This window comes from Mastigoproctus giganteus, chromosome 6, assembly GCF_048544385.1.
Source record: "Mastigoproctus giganteus isolate SK-2022 chromosome 6, ASM4854438v1, whole genome shotgun sequence".
Lineage (NCBI taxonomy): Eukaryota > Metazoa > Arthropoda > Arachnida > Uropygi > Thelyphonidae > Mastigoproctus > Mastigoproctus giganteus.
Genome location: NC_143580.1, coordinates 199,047,015 through 199,067,911, shown reverse-complemented (window position 1 = coordinate 199,067,911; position 20,897 = coordinate 199,047,015). Strand labels below are relative to the sequence as shown.

The 20,897-nt window shown below is 38.4% G+C and overlaps 1 protein-coding gene across 1 annotated transcript in view; it reads left to right on the top strand.

The window, feature by feature from the left end:
- LOC150084862 (uncharacterized) overlaps nt 1-20,897 on the top strand; it is a 243,598-nt gene that overhangs the window by 36,900 nt on the left and 185,801 nt on the right. Inside the window, exon 4 of the mRNA XM_090376371.1 lies at nt 18,239-18,300. Coding sequence (XP_090232497.1) covers nt 18,239-18,300 — 62 coding nt within the window. The remainder of the gene's footprint in view (nt 1-18,238; nt 18,301-20,897) is intronic.

Sequence of the window (20,897 nt, the reverse complement as noted above, 5' to 3'; positions counted from 1 at the left end):
ATTGGTGTACATGCAAGTATACATGCACCTGTTCCTATTCTTAGCTATCCCAACACAACCCATGTTTTTACTTGTATCGCAATGACTCCCAGCAGTCTCTGAAATATCCTGCATCTTGTTTTCCAGGCTTCTGCTCATTCCAATAGAAGCAATTCAAGAATCACTTTCAACTCTGCCAGTGGCTACTGTTAATCTATTAGTCCTTGTATCCCCCCCCAAGCTAGCAGTTTTCCGACCCACTTAAACTGCCTCGATAGCATCAGCAAATATTCTTGCACCCTTTCTATTTAAGTGTATCCCATCCCTATAGAAGCAGTCTCTCTTGTTAACAAGTACAGACTAGGCTGAAAAAAAAATTCTACCCCTTGAGCTTTGCACAATCTTTCCAGGGCTGAATTGATCGACAAGGCTCTCATCATATACTCCCTCCTAACCTGTCTGGGTAGAATTGCAGACACTTTCAAATTCAACCCTAATTCACAGCATTTTTTCAATAGTGACCTGTACTTGTTAAGTAATTTTGCTGGTCTCCTACTCTTAATATCATTAGTGGCAATGTTTACAACTATATCACCTTTTCTGCCCTTAAAAGATGATATCTGCTCTACAACGTCATCAACCTTTGCCCCCTGGCAGACACTTGTTTGGAGAGTGTCTAGGTTCATATTTAATTGGAGGATGAGGAATCTTGAAAAGACCTCTTTAATCAGGACTTGTAGTTAGGCCCCCACATGAGTTATTTTTAGATTTTTCATCCTGGATAACATGCAGTTCAGTTCATGAATGCATACTTGTACAGAATTAATACTTGACAAAACTATATGAACTAGAGTACCACGAGAACCAGCACACTATGGCATGAATAGCCAATGTACCAAATATTCTCTGACAAAAGAAGTTTGTCCAATTATCATACTCAATAGCATTCTTCACATAATGGAAGTGATTTGTGAGAAATATTTTGTGGTGCAGAAATGAACTATCATGAATAAGAAATTTAATACCAGTATTTCAGTCCTTTTCTGGAATTTTTCTGTGGGATATTAAAAAATAAAGTTTTAAAATATTATATGATTAATTAATAACTGCAAAACCATCATGTATGATTTGCCGAGTACAGGGATATGCACTACGCACATGTGTACGTGCAAAGTAGAAATAGGAAGTGTTAAGGCCTTTTGTAAAAAGCTGTAGGATTCTGGAGAACAGGTATCCTGTTTGCTTATGTTAAACAACTGCAGCTTGATGACTGTGGATGGTGGGAGGAGGAAGGAAAACCTGGGCTTGGATGGTTGGGTGGTAGAGACGCAGAACAACAGGGTGGTTGTTTTGAAAAGTGTGAGAGCTTGTTTGAATGTTGCATCAGTGAGAAGGGTACCTTCCCCTGTATTTATTGCTTTTGTTGTATAATATAGCCTCAATAAATAAAGCTTCAAAAATTTGCTCCTTTTAAGGCTTGATCTACTGCTAAGATATAAGTAGAGAGAGAGAGAGAGAGAGAGAGAGAGAGAGAGAGAGAGATCAAAAGAAGCCCTTTTTTTATGGTATCACAAAGACTTTCTGGAGACTCTCTACCCAACTGCATTACTGTAGATAGGCAGAGAGTTGCCAGTAAGATAGCCAAGATGTGATTTGTTGTATATTAGGTAATCTGGTAAATTGTGTCCCTGGTGTATATGATGGGTTCAGTTTCAAAGTTGGTCCTCAGTTTGGAGTATGAAAGAAGATCCTGGTGTCACATCTTCTGGTGGTCCCGCTTAAATTTCTTACATGTGCCAGGATAATAAGGTTGGACAATGTTGTAGAGATCTGCCCCCCCCCCTTCCTCCTGACCTGGTAATGATCCTGTTGACAAAGAAAAGATATAGCTGCAATCTTGATTTCAGATAGTTCAGAATCTATATATTCTATGGGTTTTAGGTTTTTGAGTGCTAATTTCTGGATTAGTATTAGTGGTGGCAAAATGATGCAACGATATTGATGCAAGCTTATATAGAGCACCAGCCAACAAATAAATAAATAATCATTAACTTTCTCTTTATTTGCCCAATCCTTGAAATTTATTCAAACTACCCACTTTCACATCAGGTAGAAGTTGTTCCAGGAAGCAATTACTTCTCTACCAGCAGTTTTCCAAATTTAGTGACATATGGACCCCCTTTTAGATTGAAAAACTTTTTGTGGACCATATTAGTTTGAAATGATTTTTGCGTGCCCCTTTTAGCTTAAATATTTTTGTGACCTACACATAACAATGTTCTTTCTATGCTCTAAATTTTTTCAGTTTAAGTATTTATAACAAATTTTGGACGTTAATTGCAGATACCGAAAGCATCTCTAGACACTCAGAGATGCATATCTTACAGTTTGAGAAATGTTACTATAGCTGAAATCAAATTTCATATAATGCTTTTCAACCAAGGCATGTTAAAAATATTTTTATATATGCGAACAGACTGTCCAATGGCTTATTAACTAATGGCTCTGGTTTTAACTGTGAGCAATTTTTTTATAATTGAGAGTGTGCTAATTTCTAAAATACTTATGTGGGGTTGTATGGTTTATGTTTAGATTTGTCATATCTAGTTCTAAAAGTTAAGATATTTACAGAACAGCCATAAGAACATATGAACATAAAAACGATGAGAGCTTGAAAGATAGAGTAGATGCCCTTGAAGGACTTAAATTGGTGGACTGATCAAGCTCTCAGCTGCCCACATCAATATCAGAGTTTGCATTTGATCATCAGGCAACACAGCAGCAACCTTCAAAGGCAGAATGTGCTATTCCCACAGGAGCTAGTTATTGTTGATTACTCTATTGCCAAGGAGACGGGAAATATATTGTGCAAAAAGGATAGGTGGAATAGGACCAGGGTATGCCTGCCAGAGGCAAAGGTTGATATCATCTTTTAAGGCCACAAAGGGTGATATTGTAGTACATGTTGGCACTAATGACATTAAGAGTAGGAGATCTGTAGACTTACTTAACAAGTACAGGTCAATGTTAAAAAAAAAATTTGTGAGTTACAGTTCAATTTGAGTGTCTGCAATTCTGTCTGCACAGACATGATAGGAGGAGTATATGATGAGAACTTTGTCAATCAATTCGGCCCAGGAGAGATCGTGCAAGGCTCATGGAGTAGAATTTTCCTCAGCATGGTCTGTGCTTGTTGACAGGAGAGATTGTTTCTGCAGTGATGGGATACACTTAAATAGAAAGGGTGCAAGAGTATTTGCTGATGCTATCGGCGCAGTGTTAGGTGGGTCGGAAAACTGCTAGCCTAGGGGGGGATTAACCAACTAATAGATTAATGGTAGTCACAGGCATAGGTGAAAGTGATTCTTTCACTGCTTCTATTGGAATGAGCAGTAGCCTGCAAAGCGAGGTGCTGGGGATTTCAAGAGCTGCAGGGAGTCATTATGTAACAAGTAAATATATGGGCTGTGTTAGGGTAACCAAGAGTAAGAAAAGGTGCATGTATACTTGCCTGTACACCAATGCTAGAAGTAGAGTAAATAAATTTGATGAATTTGAAGTGCTGATTAAGGCATCAAAGGCAGATATTGTTGGGATATCAGAGACATTGTGTCACACAGATATAAGCAGTGCAGAATTGGTATTTGGGGAGTACAATGGGTACAGAAAGGGTAGGCAGGGAGGAGTAGTTATGCTATTAGTTAGAAACACATAGAATCTAAGGAAGTTCATCCAGTTGACATTGGTGGACAATGCAATGATGAGTCAGTATGGTGTGACATAAGCACTGGGAAAGGGAAAGTGAGAGTAGGCATGTGTTACAGGCTTAATGAATCTGATGAGTATAATGATCAGTTGTGCAGAGAAATAGTGGGCCAGTAAATCAGAATGTCTTATAAGGGGAGATTTTAACTTTTTTCTGGATTAGTATTGGTGACTGGAACTTGTGGATTGGTCGCTCGCACACTAGCAGGACTTGTGGATTTATTGGATGACATGTTTTCTTCAGCATCATGTTTGAGATGCAACCAGAGGGCGTAATACTGTTCATCTGATTATCAGCAGTGATTATTCATGCATTAAGAATTTGCAGATAAAGGAAGCACAGGGTGACAGTGATTACGATGTACTGATGTGGAAATTACTTAAAGATTTAACTACCATCAAGGCTAAAGTGAAGGGCTATTGCTTTCGTAAAGGTGACTACAGGGGTCTCAGACTGTTTTTAAATTCTATACAGTGGTATCAACTGATGATGTTAAAAATAATGAATTCTAAATTAGAGGCCTTCTAACTTAATCTTGGAGGGTACTAGGCTTTTCATACCAACTAAGAAATACTGTTCAAGGTGTAGGCCTAAATGGATATCAGATGAATAAATGTGGCTCAGGGCAGAGAAGAAAAATGCATGGGATGCATATAAATTATCAGGCGACACGGAAGCCTACGACAGATATAAGCTGGTCTGTAATGAAGGCACAAAGGAGGTTAGACAGGCAAAGGGAGATTACAAGAAATGTTTCTCAAAGGATACAAAGAAAAACTGCAAAGAGTTCTTTACTTTTTTTAAATTTTTTTATGAAAACCCCAAACACAAGAGGTATTAGAATCTATAGTACTTAGTACCATGCTTGGGTTAGAGGTTGAGAAGACGAGAGAAGATATTTGTTGACATTAGACTTGAATTTCTGTAGACTGTAATTTTCAGGAAAGACATATGAAGTAAGGTTGTTCCAGAAAACAGCAGTTGAATGAATAAACAAGGAAGATGAAAAGTTGGTTCTGTAAGTTTGAAGTTGGACAGAAAATGGATGTTGGCTGGTGGCAGCACCTATTCGGACTGTTTTGAAAGAGAGAGTGGAAATTATAGAAGCCAATTCAGAAGAACAGTGCCCATGGAAGTATCTATAGAAAAGGCATGCAGCAGAAACAGTATGTCTATGAGACAGCAAGTGGAGAGACTCAGTAGTGATGAGTCATTAATTAACCTAACTGCCCTCTTCTGAATGGAATCTGGAAGCCTGAGAGAGGTTTGGAGAGTACCACCCCAGATGTGGGAACAATATTCCATGGTAGGGCGGATTTGCAATTTGTACAGAGTGAACAAGTTTGGAAGAAAAGTAACGCTGAGAGCGAAAGAGAAAACCAAATTTTTTAGATGCAGAGAAAGCAATATTTGTAATGTTCTTGTGCCAAGAGAGATTAAAAGTCAGGGTAATCCCAAAGAGAGATAGATATAAGACAAGACTGAGTTTTAGAAGGATTGAAATCATTTAAGTTGTCTTTGCCCCACTGGAGAATTACCTGAAGATCGGCAATTAAGGAATTGTTAGTGTATATTCGAGAAGTTGAAGCTGATTGAACAGAGCAAAGTTTCTCAAAGTGGAAAGGGGAATGCAATGTGCTATCATTGGTAAAACTATGGATAGGATTTCTAGTCAGTAGAAGAAGGTCATTAATATACAAGAGGAAAAGAGTGGGGGAAAGAACTGAACCTTGGGGGACACCAACATTAGTGGAGAATTTAGAAGACAGAGAGCCATTTACTGTCACCCTCGGTGAGCGACCAGAGAGAAAACTGGATAACCAATTACAAAAAACAGTTGGCAAAGCATAAGATGAAAGCTTGTTTAGAAGACCTTTATGCCAAAACACTTGAAAGCCGTTGAGATGTCAAGGGCAACTGCTTGTGTTTCACTGAACTTTTCCATTGAATTTGTCCATAAATGGGTAACATTAGCCAGAATATCATCAGTGGATCAACACTGACGCAATCCATACTGGCGATTGTTGATCAGATGGAAGGTTTCTAGGTAGTTTGAGTTGGCGGTTAATTGATTTTTCCATTATTTTAAAAAGAGCAGAAGTAATTGCAATGGAACAATAATTGGATGGGAGGGATTTGTCACTCTTTTTAGGAACTGGCTGGATATGAGCAAATTTCCAAGCAGAAGGAAAAACACCTTTGGAATAAGAAAGTGAAAAAAGGCGGCAAACAACAGGAGTAAGTTCAGGAGCACAGATTTTGAGAACAAATGGAGAAATACCATCAGTACCTGGAGCTTTCTTAGCATCAAGATTCGTCAAAATCCTTTTGATGGAAGACCACAAGAGGCATTGAATGGTGCATGTTGAGAATGGTGGGAGGCATTTTGCCAAGATCATTAATACATGAGTTGGAAGAAAAATGGGATGCTATCAGGACAGCTTTATCCTTGGCCGAAGTGACAACAGAACCATCTGATTTTGACAGAGGTGGGAGCACAGATGGGCAAAAGTTGCAGCCAATAGCTTTGGCAAGAGACCAGAATGCTTGACTACCATTAGGGCAAGAAGCAAGTTTTCTAATCTTAGCCTGTTCAAAATCTAGTTTAGAATGATTAATAACTGCTTTACAGTTGTTGTGAGCTCTGATGTAGGCAGAAAATGAAAAATAATTAGAAACAAGCCAATTACGATGTGCAAGATTCTTCTCCTGAATGGCCTTAGCACCTTTATTGGAAAACAAAGGTTTAGATAAAAGATGAGATTTTAAATTGGAGTGTGGGATAAAGGATTCCATTCCTACAAGAATAATATCATTGACATTATCTGAGCAAACGTCGACATCAGAAGTTTTGAAACAGTAGTCCGACCAAGGAAAAGAAGAAAAGAAATCTCGCAGGTCATCCCATTTTGCATTCTTGTAATGCCAAACAACAAGAGGTTGGGAATAGCCATGAGATAAAGGTTCCATTGGAGAAGAGAAAATCACCAAGTTGTGATCTGAAATGCCTAAAGGACCTCTCACTTCGACCGTGTACTTAGAAGGGTTGTTTGTGAGAAAAAGATCAAGTGTGTTGGCTGTATGGTTGGGATTGTCTTGTATTCTTGTAGGTAAATGAACAATCTGTGCAAGGTCATTAATAATTGCAAAAGCATCAGCTTCTTGACCAGCTGCGTCGGTGTGACTAGAAAACAGAAGCCAGCTGGAGTTGTGAACATTATAATCACTGAGGAAAATTACCTCACTGTTAGGAAAGTTGTACTGGAGGAAGCAAAGTTGCAAAGAGAGGAAGTCGAAGAGTTCCAAGTGATTAGTGGAGTTGGAAGAATGGTATAGACAACAAATGAATTTGACGGAATGAGGTAGAGAGATTTTAAGCCAGAGATGATTGAAAAGAGGAGATTCCAAATTACCAAGTCTCTGACAGGGAATATCGGAACGGACCTATGCACAAGTACCACCTTTAAGGCGAAAGGAATCATACATAAAATAATTTTGGCAACCGAGATGTGCAGTAGTTGATCAACCGATAAATGAGATTCTGTCAGAAAAAGTACATGGGGTTTGTCAGACTGCAAGTGGAAATGGACATTGTTGAGATTTAGAATTGAGTCTACGTATATTTGTGAAATGAACTAGGAAATGTTTGGGAGGTTTAGATCTTTTTGCAGATAAGCTTACTCTATTAGTTTGACAATTCATGGTGTATTCAATAGTAAGAAAAAAGATGGATGGACATGCTGTATGAAGTAATGAAATTTTATTTTTGGGTATGGCGTACACAAGGTAAGAATATATCCAGATCCATGGCCTCGACAATGCTCCCTGCATACACACTACTCTGACTCCCCCCCAGTCACTATCTGGCAGAGTAGAGGTAGCAAGATTATACACTAGCTGATCTGGATGCCTCCTAAAGAATTACCAATAGGTTTGATCTGGTATACTAACTACCGGCCCGGCTGCAAATACCGTTTTAGAGCTGTACCCTCGAAATGTAAGGAAGATTGGATCTCACCACGGTGTCCATCATAACCTCAAAAGTCATCAGTCATACTGCAATATGGAAGAGATGGGGAAAGGTTGACCGGAACTTAGTTTTGGAGACTAAACATGGGTTCCACCATTTCAAGCCTCCAATAAGCAAAATGGTGGTATTGCACTGGTTGATGAGAGTCATTAACCCTTAGTATTCCCTGGTAATACAGAGGGACGGCATTCCTCCCTGTGGTGTGGACACAACACCTCGACCCCCTGCTTACGTTGGTTCACACCTGGGTGGTCATCCACTGTGTGCTTGTGCATGGAGGTTATACTCAGGATTACTAACAGTCTCACCATCATGAAGGTGCAAGCAGAGGATTGGCTGGCACAGACCGTCTGGACTTTGCCGAAATTAGGTCCACTTGACTTGAGAGTCATCCAAATATCAGTTCCATCAGCGTTTTAGACTTCCAGATAGTAAGTACAGCTTGTCTGCTGTATTTGAATGTCTGTGAAAACCTCAAGGACCTTTACTAATGTAAACTAGAAGGAAAGGGATGAATTAGATTGGTCCACTTAATGTAGATAGATACTTTGCAGAAAGCAAACTTATGTAGCATCAGCCAAAAAAAAAAAAAAAAAAAAACACTCCCATTTCACCCCTCCGTTCGTTGCAAATACCTGTCCAGCTGAGCCTTAAATTTATTTAGGCTATCAACTTCCACAACAAGGGATGGAAGTCTGTTCCACCAACCAACTACCTGCTGGCTAAAGGCAAATTTCCTCACATCTATCCGACATCTGTCTTTCCTCAATCTGAATTTATGCCCTCTCAGGTGATTATTCTGAGCAAGAGGAAGAATCCCATCCCCATTGAGCATGCTCAAACCATTCAAGGCTTTATACACCTTTATCAGATCACCTCGCTGGTGCCTAGTCTCCAGAGACTGTAATTTGCAAAACTTAAGCCTTTCTTCATAAGAGCAACCCTTTGTTCCATTCACTAATCTTGTTGCCCTACTCTGTACTCGTTTCAGCAGCTCTTCATCCTTCTTGAAATGGGACCTCCAGACCTGTATACAGTATAAAAGGTGTGGTTTGACCATTGCCTTATACAAGGGGATAATCACCTCTTTATACCTGCTAGAAAAATTTCTGTATATCATTGACATGACACTATGAGCTACTTTGCAGATCATCTGCACTACTCAGAAAACTTCATATCTGCCTGTGCCTATGTAGAGAACGAAAAGGACCCCAAGTCCTTTTTGTTCTCTACCACTGTCAGTGTAGCACAGAGTTGATACTTCACTCTGGGGTTGCTGCTTCCCGTATGAAGTACTTTACATTTGTCAATGTTAAACTTCATTTGCCACCTCTCAGCCCATCTTCTCAACTTTTCTAGATCCTGTTGCAGCAGCATACTGTCATTAGTGTCCTTAAGAACCCTGCCAACCTTCATATTGTCTTTAAACTTGGACATTAAGCTTGATATACCATCATCAATATCATTTATAAATACAGAAAACAACAATGCCCAACACTGAACCCTGAGGTACTCCAGTAATAACATTAGTCCACGATGAGTAGTGTCCATTGATTACCACTCTGTCTTCTCCCACTCAACCATCCCTTTATCCCTAGCAGCAGTTTGCCTCCAATGCCACACTGCTCCAATTTGTGCAGCAGTCTTCCATGTGCAACAGTAGCAAAAGCCTTTCTACGATCCAAATATATGATATCAAAGTTATTCCCTGCATCCAGTTCCTTTGTGACCACATCATAGTATCCAATCAAATTGGTCAGGCAAGACTTTCCCTTAACAAAACCATGCTGTGTCCAAGCTATAACTGAAGTGTTGTCTAGATGATCCTGCAGTGCTTCTTTAACCAGTGCCTCCATTAATTTTCCTGGAACAGAAGTTAAACTATCAGGTCTATAATTACTTGTCGCCCTTTGATTCTCCTTTGTGAATTGTAGTCACATTTGCACATCTCCAGTCCATGGGTACTTCCGCTGAGTTCAAGGAAGCTCTCATAATTATGGCTAAGGGTTTGCTTACTTCCTTTGCTGCCTCATTTAATATAACTGGATAGATCCCGTCCACACTGGGTGCCTATTTTGTGTTTATCTTCAAAAATTTCTCCTCCACTTTCCTCTCAGTTATTACAAAATCATTTAGTTCACTGCCAGAGCTAGATGATTTTGTAATACCTCTGGTAATCCCCTCAATAATTAAATTGAATGAGTATTTTGCATCTACATTCAAGGAGGGGAATGCTAGAAGTTTATCAAACACTAACAGGGAGCTAAGTGATTTTGTAATAACTGAGAGCAAAGTGGAGGAGAAATTTTTGAAGTTAAACATAAGAAAGGCACCTGGGGTGGATGGAATCTATCCAGTTATATTAAAGGAGACAGCAAATGAAGCAAGCAAATGCTTAGCCATAATTATGAAAGCTTCCTTGGACTCAGGGTGGGGGGGGTCCCCATGGACTGGAGATGTGCAAATCTATCCTCAATTCACAAAGGGTGGCATGGGTAATTAGAAACCTGTTAGTCTTAACTTCTGTTCCAGGGAAAGTAATGGAGTCACTGGTTAAGGAAGTGATGCAGGATCATGTAGACAAGACTGCAGTTATAATTTAGTCACAGCATGGGTTTGTTAAGGGGAAGTCTTGTCTTACAAATTTGATTGGATACTATGATGTGGTCACAAAGGAATTGGATGCAAAGAATAATTTTGATATCATATACTTGGATTTTAGGAAAGCTTTTGATACTGTGGCACATGGAAGACTACTGTACAAATTGGAGCAGTATAGTGTTAAGGGCAAATTTCTACAATGGATAAAGGGATGGTTGAGTGGGAGAAGGCAGGGAGTGGTTATCCATGGATACTGCTCTTCATGGACTAATGTTGTTAGTGGAGTACCCCAGGGTTCAGTGTTGGGCCCATTGTTGTTTTGTATATTTATCAATGATATTGATGAAGGTATATCAGGCTTAATGTCCAAGTTTGTAGATGGTACCAAGGTTGGCAGGGTTGTTAATGACTGGATACTACTGCAACAGGATCTAGAAAATTTGGGCAGATTGGCTGAGAAGTGGAAACTGAAGTTTAACATTGACAAATGTAAAGTACTGCTTATGGGTAGCAATAACTCCAGAGTAACGTATCAACTGGGTGGTACAAAACTGAGGGTAGTGGAGAAGGAAAAGGACCTTTTGGTAATGGTGCAGTCAGATATGAAGATTTCTGAGCACTTTATAAAGGCTGCATGAGTAGCTCATGGTGTCTTGTCAATGATATACAGGAACTTTACGGGTGTTAAGGAGATGATTGTCTCCTTGCATAAGGCAATGGTCAGGCCACACCTTGAATACTGTATACAGGTCTGGAGGCCTCACTTTAAGAGAGGTGTAGAGCTGCTGGAACGAGTACAGAGAAGGGCAATGGGATTGTTGAGTGGAAGAAAGGGTTGCTGTTACCAATAAAGGCTTAAGTTCCTCAAATTGCAGATTCTGGAGACTTGGCACCTGCGAGGTGATCTAATTGAGGTGTATAAGGCCTTGAATGGATTGAGCAAGCTCAGTGCTAATGGGATTCTTCCTCTTGCTCAGATTACTCACCTGAGCTGGCATAAATTCAAATTGATGAGACAATTGTAGAATAGATGTAGTAGTAGCAGTGGCATTTGATGCAAGAAAGCAAGTGTATGAGCTTATGCAGCATCAACCAAAAAAAAAAAAAAAAAAATCGCACCATTCCATCCAAATGCCTGTCCAGTTCCTCCTTAATTTTATTCAACTTATCAACTTCCACAACGAAAGATGGAAGTTTGTTCCAGCAATTAACCACCTGCTGGCTAAAGGCAAATTTCCGCACATCTAATCTACATCTGTCTTTTCTTAATTTGAATTTATGCCCCCTTAAGTTCGTAATCTGAACAAGTGGAAGGATCCCATTAGAATTCAGCGTGCTCAACCCATTCAAGGCCTTATATACCTCAATCAGATCACCGCGCAGGGGCCTAGTCTCCAGTCACTGCAATTTGCAGAACTTAAGCCTCTCTTCGTAAGAGGATCCCTTCATTCCCCTCACCAACCTTGTTGCCCTTCTCTGTACACGCTCAAGTAAATCTACATCCTTTCTAAAATGAGACTTTCAGACCTGTACGCAGTACTCAAGGCGTAGCCTGACCATTGCCTTATACAGAGGGATATTCACCTCCTTTTCCCTTCTAGCAAAATTCCTATATATCATTGACAAAACCCCATGACCTGCCCTGGCAGCCTGTCTGCATTGCTCAGAAAACTTCATATCTGACTGCACAATTACTCTCAGGTCTTTTTCATTTTCTACCACCTTAAGTGTAGTACCACACAGTTGGTACGTTTCTCTGGGGTTACTTCTACCCATATGCAGTACTTTGCATTTGTCAAGGTTAAACTTCAGTTGCCACTTCTTAGCCCATCTGCCCAGATTATCTAGATCCTGTTGCAGTAGCACACTGCCATTACTGTCATTAACAACCCTGCCAACTTTTGTATCGTCTGCAAACTTCGACATTAAGCCTGATATACCTTCATCAATATCATTGATAAATATACAAAACAACAGTGGACCTAACACAGAACCCTGTGGGACTCCACTAATAACATTAGTCCAAAAAGAGCAGCAGCCATTGATTACCACCCTCTGTCTTCTCCCAATTAACCATCCTTTTATACATTGTAGCAACTTACCCTTAATACCTTTCTGCTCCAATTTGTACAATAGTCTTCCATGCGCAACAGTGTCAAAAGCTTTCCTGAAATCCAAATATATGACATCAAAATTATTTTTTGCATCCAGTTCCTTTGTAACTACATCATAATATCCTATCAAATTTGTCAAACAAGACTTTCCCTTAACAAACCCATGCTGTGTCTGAATTATTGCTGCAGTCTTGTCTAGATGATCCTGTAATGCATCTTTAACCAGTGACTCCATTATTTTACCCGGAACAGAAGTTAAACTAACTGGTCTGTAATTACTCGTGTCACCCTTCGTTCCCCCTTTGTGAATTGGGGATACATTTGCACATCTCCAGTCCGTGGGAACCTCCCCTGAGTCCAAGGACGCTCTCATAATTATGGCTAAGGGTTTGCTTAGTTGCTTTGCCGCCTCCTTTAATATAACTGGATAGATCCATCCACCCCAGGTGCTTTTCTTATAACTTCAACAATTTCTCCTCCACTTTGCTTTCAGTTATTACAAAATCATTAATTATCCTGCTACAATTTGATAACCTTCTGCCATTTTCAAACCTTAATAATTCCTCATGTGTGAATGTAGATGCAAAATACTCATTCAGTTTGTTTGCTATCTGAGCAGGATCATCAACAGTCGAACCATCGATGTCAAGTGGACCAATCAGATTCCTCCCCTTCCTTTTAGAGTTTATATAAGTAAAGAAATCCTTGCTGTTTTTCTTAGCATCTTTTGCCAAGGATTTATCGTAATCTGCCTTCGCCTGCCTAAACCCCCTTTGTCACCTGATTACAGACTAGCTTATATCTGCCATAGGCTTCTGAGTCGCTTGATAATTTATTGCATCCCATGCATTTTTCTTCTCTATTACGAGTGTCATTAGTTCATTAGATAACCATTTAGGCCTAAACCTTGAACAATATTTCTTAATAGGTATGAAACTTTTACTAGCTTCCACGATTAATTCCTTGGATGCTTCCCACTTAGAATTTACTGTTGGTAACATCGTCAGTTTATCGCACTGTACAGAATTTAAAAACTGTCGGAGACCACTGTACTCACCTTTTACGGAAGCAAAAACCCTTTCCTTTACCCCTGATGGTATTTAAATCTTTAAGTAAATCCCACATCAGTACACTGTGATCACTGCCACGAAGTGGCAGTGATCACAGTGGTTCCTAGTGGTTCCTTTATCTGCAAATTCTTAATACACGAATGATCACTGCTGATAACCAGATCAAGAGTATTACTTTCTCTGGTTGCCTCTTGAACATGCTGCTGCAGAAAACAATCATCCAATAAATCCACAAAAGTCTGACTAGTGTCTGAGTGACCAACCCACAAGTTCCAGTCAATATCTGGGAAGTTAAAATCCCCCATTATAAGACATTCTGATTTACTAGCCCACTCTATTTCTCTGTACAATTGTTCATTGTACTCATTCATGTCATTAGGCCTATAACACACTCCTACTCTTATTTTTGCTTTCACAATGCTTATGTCACACCAAACTGACTCAACAGTGCACTGTTCATCTATATCAACTGGATGCACTCCTTTTGATTTTGTTTTTTTTAATTAACAGCATAACACCTCCTCCCTTTCTATCCTGTCTATCCTTTCTGTACACATTGTACTCGCCAAATTCCAGTTCAGCATTCCTTATATCTGTGTGACGCCACGTCTCTGCTATCCCAACAATATCCGCCTTTGATGACTTGACAAACACTTCAAATTCATAAAAGTTATTTACTATACTTCTAGCATTGGTATACGTGCAAGCATACATGCTCCTACTCCTATTCTTAGTTACCCTAACACATCCCATATACCCACCTATTTCAGGATGACTGCCATCCGTCCCTGAAACTCCCAACACCCCACGCTCCAGGTCGCTACTTATTCTAATAGAAGTTGTGCAAGAATCACCTTCACCTCTGCCTACGGCTACTGTTAAACTATTAGTCCTTGTATCCCCCCAAGCTATCGGTTTTCTGACCCACCTAACACTGTCTCGATAGCATCAGCAAATATTCTTGCACCCTTTCTATTTAAGTGTATCCCATCCCTATAGAAGCAGTCTCTCCTGTTAACAAGTACAGTCCAGGCTGAAAAAAATTCTACCCCTTGAGCCTTGCACATTCTTTCCAGGGCCGAATTGATTGACAAGGCTCTCATCATATACTCCCTTCTATAGTGTCTGGGCAGAATTGCAGACACTTTCAAATTCAACCCTAATTCTCGCCTTTTGTTCAACAGTGACCTGTACTTGTTAAGTAATTCTGCCGTTCTCCTACTCCTAATATCATTAGTGCCAATGTGTACAACTATATCAGCTTTTGTGCCCTTAAAAGATGATATCCGCTCTACGTCATCAACCTTTGCCCCTGACAGACATACCCTGGTCCTGTTCCACCTATCCTTTTTACAAAGCATGTTTTCCATTTCCCTGACAATAGCGTCACCAACAACTACTAGTTCCTGTGGGACCAGTGCATTCTTCCTTGGGGGTTGCAGCTGTGTTGCGTGATGACCAAGTGCAAGCTCTGGCGTTGATATGGGCAGCTGAGAGCCTGATGGGGCCCCTCAATTTAGATCTTTTGGGGGCATCCACCCTGACCTTCAAACTCTCATATAGGCCCATAACAACGCTGAGTTGTCGCCTGATTTCCTGATGTGTGGAAATTTGCTTTTAGCTAGTGGGTGGTTTTTAGTTGGAACACACTTCCATCTGTTGTCGATGGAACAGAAACTTAAATAAGTTGCTCAGCAACTTATTTAGTTCATCAGTAAGATGGTCAGCAACTTAAATAAGTTCAAGGCAGAACTGGACAAACAGTTGGAGTGAATGGATGGGTGAAATGGGAGGAGGTTTTTTTTTTTTTTTTTTTTTGGCTGATGCTATATAAGCTTACTTTCTTATCTTATATGCCCTGCTAATGTTGAGATTTATCATATCTAGTCCTAAAAGTTAAGAAATTTACAGAATAGCCATAAGAACATAAAATATTATTCTTAGTCTTGCTCCAATTTGTGATCAGTTTTTCTATGCTTTTTTGGACTTGCATATATTACATAGTTAAGCACATTCGTACCTATCTCGTACTTGATGAATATTTTTATTGCATTCTTGTTTAAGATATTTAACTACAGCAAAATCTCATTACAATTAACTGATTTAACAAAAATTTTACTATGGTTTAAATTTTACAGGTCTTTGCCAGCATTCCTTATTAATAAAGCTTTGTAAATCTCATTTGAGTGAAATGTTTTTGACAAAAAAACAGCATATCAGTACAACAAATTATTTTCAAAGATCCACGTATGTCAAAAACATACTTGTTTACATATTTGTTTTGGCATACTAAATTTTATTAGTTGTATTTGTTATAGCATACCAAATTATATTTGGTATGCTATAACAAATATGTAAGCCAGTTACTGTTACCAATTATTTTTTTTATCCTAGCAGAAATTTAAAAATAATAAAAGAATCCACGAGATCTAATATAACTTGGTGCAATTTGAATCCAAATCCTTCTCGTTGCACTAAAGATGCATTGAATTTTTCATATTAAGGTGGGAACAAAAGTTGAAAGCATTATTAACATATGCGAAATAATGTTAAATTATATTTATTGTACTGTATTTCAAGTAGGTTATTAAAATTTTTGCAATACAGCATTTCTTACAAATGCAGTAAAACGATTATCTCGAATTAAATATTTTTATTTTTGTAATATGTAATTTGTCACTATTTATTTCTTATTTTAAAGTCAATATGTAACTAAAATTGGAGTGGAAATTGCTACTTTGATATATTGGAAAAGTGCGACAGAATTTATTTGAACAAATGGTTATTTTGAAATAATTTAGTAATATTCATTATAAAAAAAAATTGACACAGCAAAGTGATTTATAAATATATGAGAAATTTGTGGTAATGGGATTGTACTGTTTCTTTTTTTTTCTTTTTCTCTTTGTAAGAATCTGTATCATCAAAATGTAAGATTTATACCTCTAAAAGCTTAAATGTAACCCCAGAGGCTCTCAACTGGTGAGTATGGGCTTGGCACACCCAGGGTCCCAAGCTTCTATTTCTGACTTTGATTCTCTCTCTCACTCTCTCAGGGTAATTCGGAATTTTTTTTTTTTTTTTTTGGCTGCTGTAGCATAAGCCTCAGGCTTCCTTGCACTATATGGCTATTAATAATAATAATGTGCTTGCAGCTCCTGTTATAGTTGTCAGCTAGATGATTTATGCCTGAGGCATAGGTGAAGGGCAAAATTTTAAATAGCACATAAGTGTTATGATATAAAAAATAAAAAGTTGATTAGTTCTATTTAATTAAGAAACAAAGAAAAAAAACCCTGCCAACTGTTTTCTAGTCATTTCACATTGAACTTTCAATCACCTTATTTAATGATTACCTTATTAATGCTAAAAATTTTTAAGAAATCTGTAATTTCTAAAACAGTTTAAGTTCTTTGAGAAATTAGTTTCCATAATAACTGTAATTTAAAAATTTTAATATTTCAACTGCAATTTATCATTGAGCGTTAATTGTCCTTATCTTGATTTGTTGCTTTCCTAAAGCTAGTTTAAGAAGGTATCACTTATCATAGAGTATAGTATAGTATAATATATTTGTTGCATTTAACATTTATATAACTGATTTGAGCTCTCGGACATATACAGTTTTTGTCAAGTTTTATTTTAGTATAATATGTTTTATTTTTGATGCAGAAGCAGAAGTGTTACTGTGATGCAGGAATTATCAAAATTGTTTGCTGTTCCCCCTCACCCCCAAAACACCAAAATTATGTTTGCAATAGTCTTTGCCTAATACAGGTATCCCTTGAAATAAGTGTTTTCATAGATATATGAAATGTATTCTTAGGAAGTTTGAAGAGTATACAGTGAATTTTGGTTTAACATGACTTTGTAATTAACCTACTACCATCACTGAAACTTTTCTCAGGAGACTTTGGAATTGCCACAAGATGTCTGAAATGTTTCTTTAGCCTTTATAGAACCATATAAACTGCATCTATTCAATTAAAAATAACAAACAGCAAAAAACTTTTGAAATGAATAGTTCCTTGATCAACATGGGCTGATGTGGGCTTCTCTAAGGTTAGCCCAAATCAACACATGTACACAAGTTTATTTTAACTATCATAGTGTGTAGGCATATATACACACTGATTGTTCTCTCTCTCTCTCTCTCTCTCTCTCTCTCTCTCTCTCTCTCTCTTGAGTTTTTGTGCTCTATAACAGCTTTAAGCACTCTTGTTAAATGTGCGACTTATTTTGAATAATTAATGCATTATTTAATGCATACAGTATGTATATAACATTAAATGATTTTGTGTTATTATAATTGTATTGTAATTAATTTTTTTATAAAATACAAAAGTACATCTGTGGGGAGGAAAAAGTCAGGTATTTAGATCTGAAATTGCTAGCCTTGTTACATTATTTTATATGGGAAAATTATTTTTGAGATATGTATCATTGCATTGCAGAGATTTCCATTTGCATTAATCATGTACCTCAAGGAATATCTGTACCTTCCTATATTTGTAGTTCATTAAAATATATTTTGTACTATTATATTACCAGATGCAAGAGAAATCTATTGAAAAAATCAATACTTGAAATAAAATTTAAGTAAAATAATTAGTTGTATTAAATATAATAATCAATAGCAGAAATAAACTATATTAAGGATTCGATTTAAATCTTTCAGAACTCCAAACTCTAATTATGACCATTAAAAAGGACCATCAAGCAGTAGTTGAGAAATTGCAGGTGAGTTCTGCATCCACTCTCTTATGTAAGGATGCATGCAAAATCACAGTACCAGTTTTCTTCCACAGAGCCTTTGAAATCCAGATATTTTGATATGCTTAAATTGTTTCTATATAACACTGAAGGACATTAAGAGTATAATTTATTTTTATTATTTTTTTTTTATTGGACACTGTGCAGTGTGCCAAGGAGTTAGTCAGTTTGTGACTAACTCTTTTGAGGTTAAATTTTGAACTTATTTTGGAGTTTATATTGAGAGACCATAGAATAATGATCAAAATCACAAATGATGTTCAGTAGCACATACAAAAACAGTAATAGACACATTAATAATTTTCTGTTTGGTTCTATGATTGCTTTGGGTTTCAAGGCTTTGTACTATTTTTTGCTATATCCTGCAGAAAAGTCCATTAAAATTAAGTCCAGAGAATGTGGAAATTCTGCTGGTCCATGTCATCCATAAATCAAGAAACTTATGTAAAAGAAAAACCTCCATCACCATAATGGTAATTATGTATAGGAGTTCTATCTTGCTGGAAAAGAATGTCTTTGTTGCTGTACATTTCTTTAATAGCAGGTATAGTGAATGGTATTCCCAGATTTTAGTATTAATAATGGAAAATTATGTAAGAAAGCAAGCTTATATAGCATTAGGGAAAAAAAACAAAAGAAACCCCACACCATGCGCGCGCGCGCGCGCACACACACACACACACACACACACACACACACACACACACACACACACACACACACACACACACACCTTACCAGATAATGTGTCTGTCTCCTCTAAGAATCAGTCTAGTTCTTCCTTGAATTTATTCAAACTACCCACTTCCACAACACAAGGTGGAACTTTCTTCCAACAATCAACTACCTGTTGGCTGAAGGCAAATTTACGCACATCTATCCTGCAACCATCCTTCCTCAGTTCAAATTTATGTACCCTCGTGTGTTGTCTGAGGAAGTGGAAGGATGCCATCAGCATTTAACTTGCTGAATCCATTCAAAGCCTTAAACACTTCAATCAGATCTCTTTGCAGAAGCAAAGTCTTTCTTGTAAGTATACCCTTTCCTTCCAGTTACCAATCTTACTGCTCTTCTCTGCACCTAATCCAGCACATTGACATCCTTCCTAAAATGAGGTTTCCAAACCTGTATTCAGTACTCAGGCCAATGCACCATTAAAAACCAAATCAGCCAACCAACCATTCAGTACTCAAGATGTGGCTTAACCATCCTTAAGCAACGGTGCAATCACCTTATTCCTTCTTACAGAATTTCTGTATATTCATTGACAAAACCCCATGAGCTGGCCTGGCAGCCTCTCTGCACTGCTCAAAGAACTTTGTCTGACTGCACAATTACTCTTCAAGTCTTTTTTGTTCTTCACTACTGTGTGTGTGTGGGGGGGGATGGTACCACAGTACCGCATAGTTGGTATGCTATTCTAGGATTACTGCTACCTATGTGCACTAATTGCAGTTGTCAATGTTAAACTTGAATTACCACTTTTCAGCCCATCTGCATAATTTTGCTAGATTTTGTTGCAGTAGCAGTTCCTGATTACTGTTACCAACTACCCTGATGACCTTCATCCTGTCAACCACCCAACAAACCTATCATCTGCAAACTTAGACATTAAACCTGATATTAGCATTAGCATTAGTAGAGGCATTTGATGCAAGAAAGCAAGCTTATGCAGCATCAGCCAAAAAAAAAAAAAAAAAAAAAAACCACTTCCACTTCACCCCTCTGTTCGTTCAAAATACCTGTCCAGCTGAGCCTTAAACTTATTTAGGCTATCAACCTCCACCACAAGGGATGGAAGTCTGTTCCACCAACCAACCACCCGCTGGCTAAAGGCAAATTTCCGCACGTCTATCCTACATCTGTCTTTCCTCAATTTGAATTTATGCCCTCTCAGGTGATTATTCTGAGCTAGAGGAAGAATCCCATCAGCATTGAGCATGCTTATACCATTCAAGGCTTTATACACCTCTATCAGATCACCTCGCTGGTGCCTAGTCTCCAGACACTGTAATTTGCAAAACTTAAGCCTTTCTTCGTAAGAGCACCCCTTTGTTCCATTCACTAATCTTGTTGCCCTTCTCTGTACTTGTTCCAGCAGCTCTACATCCTTCTTGAAATGAGGCCTCCAGACCTGTATACAGTACTCTAGGTGTGGCCTGACCATCGCCTTATACAATGGAATAATCACCTCCTTATCCCTGCTGGAAAAATTCCTGTATATCATTGACAATACTCCATGAGCTACTCTTGCAGCCCGTCTGCACTGCTCAGAGAACTTCATATCTGCCTGCACAACCACCCCCAAGTCCCTTTCATTCTCTACCACTGTCAGTGTTGTACCACAGAGTTGATACGTTGCTCTGGGGTTGCTGTTTCCCATGTGTAGTACTTTACATTTGTCAATGTTAAACTTCATTTGCCACCTCTCAGCCCATCTGCTCAACCTTTCCAGATCCTGTTGCAGCAGCATAGTGTCAGTAGTGTCCTTGACAACCCTCCCAACCTTTGTATCGTCTGCAAACTTGGACATTAATCCCGATATACCATCATCAGTATCATTT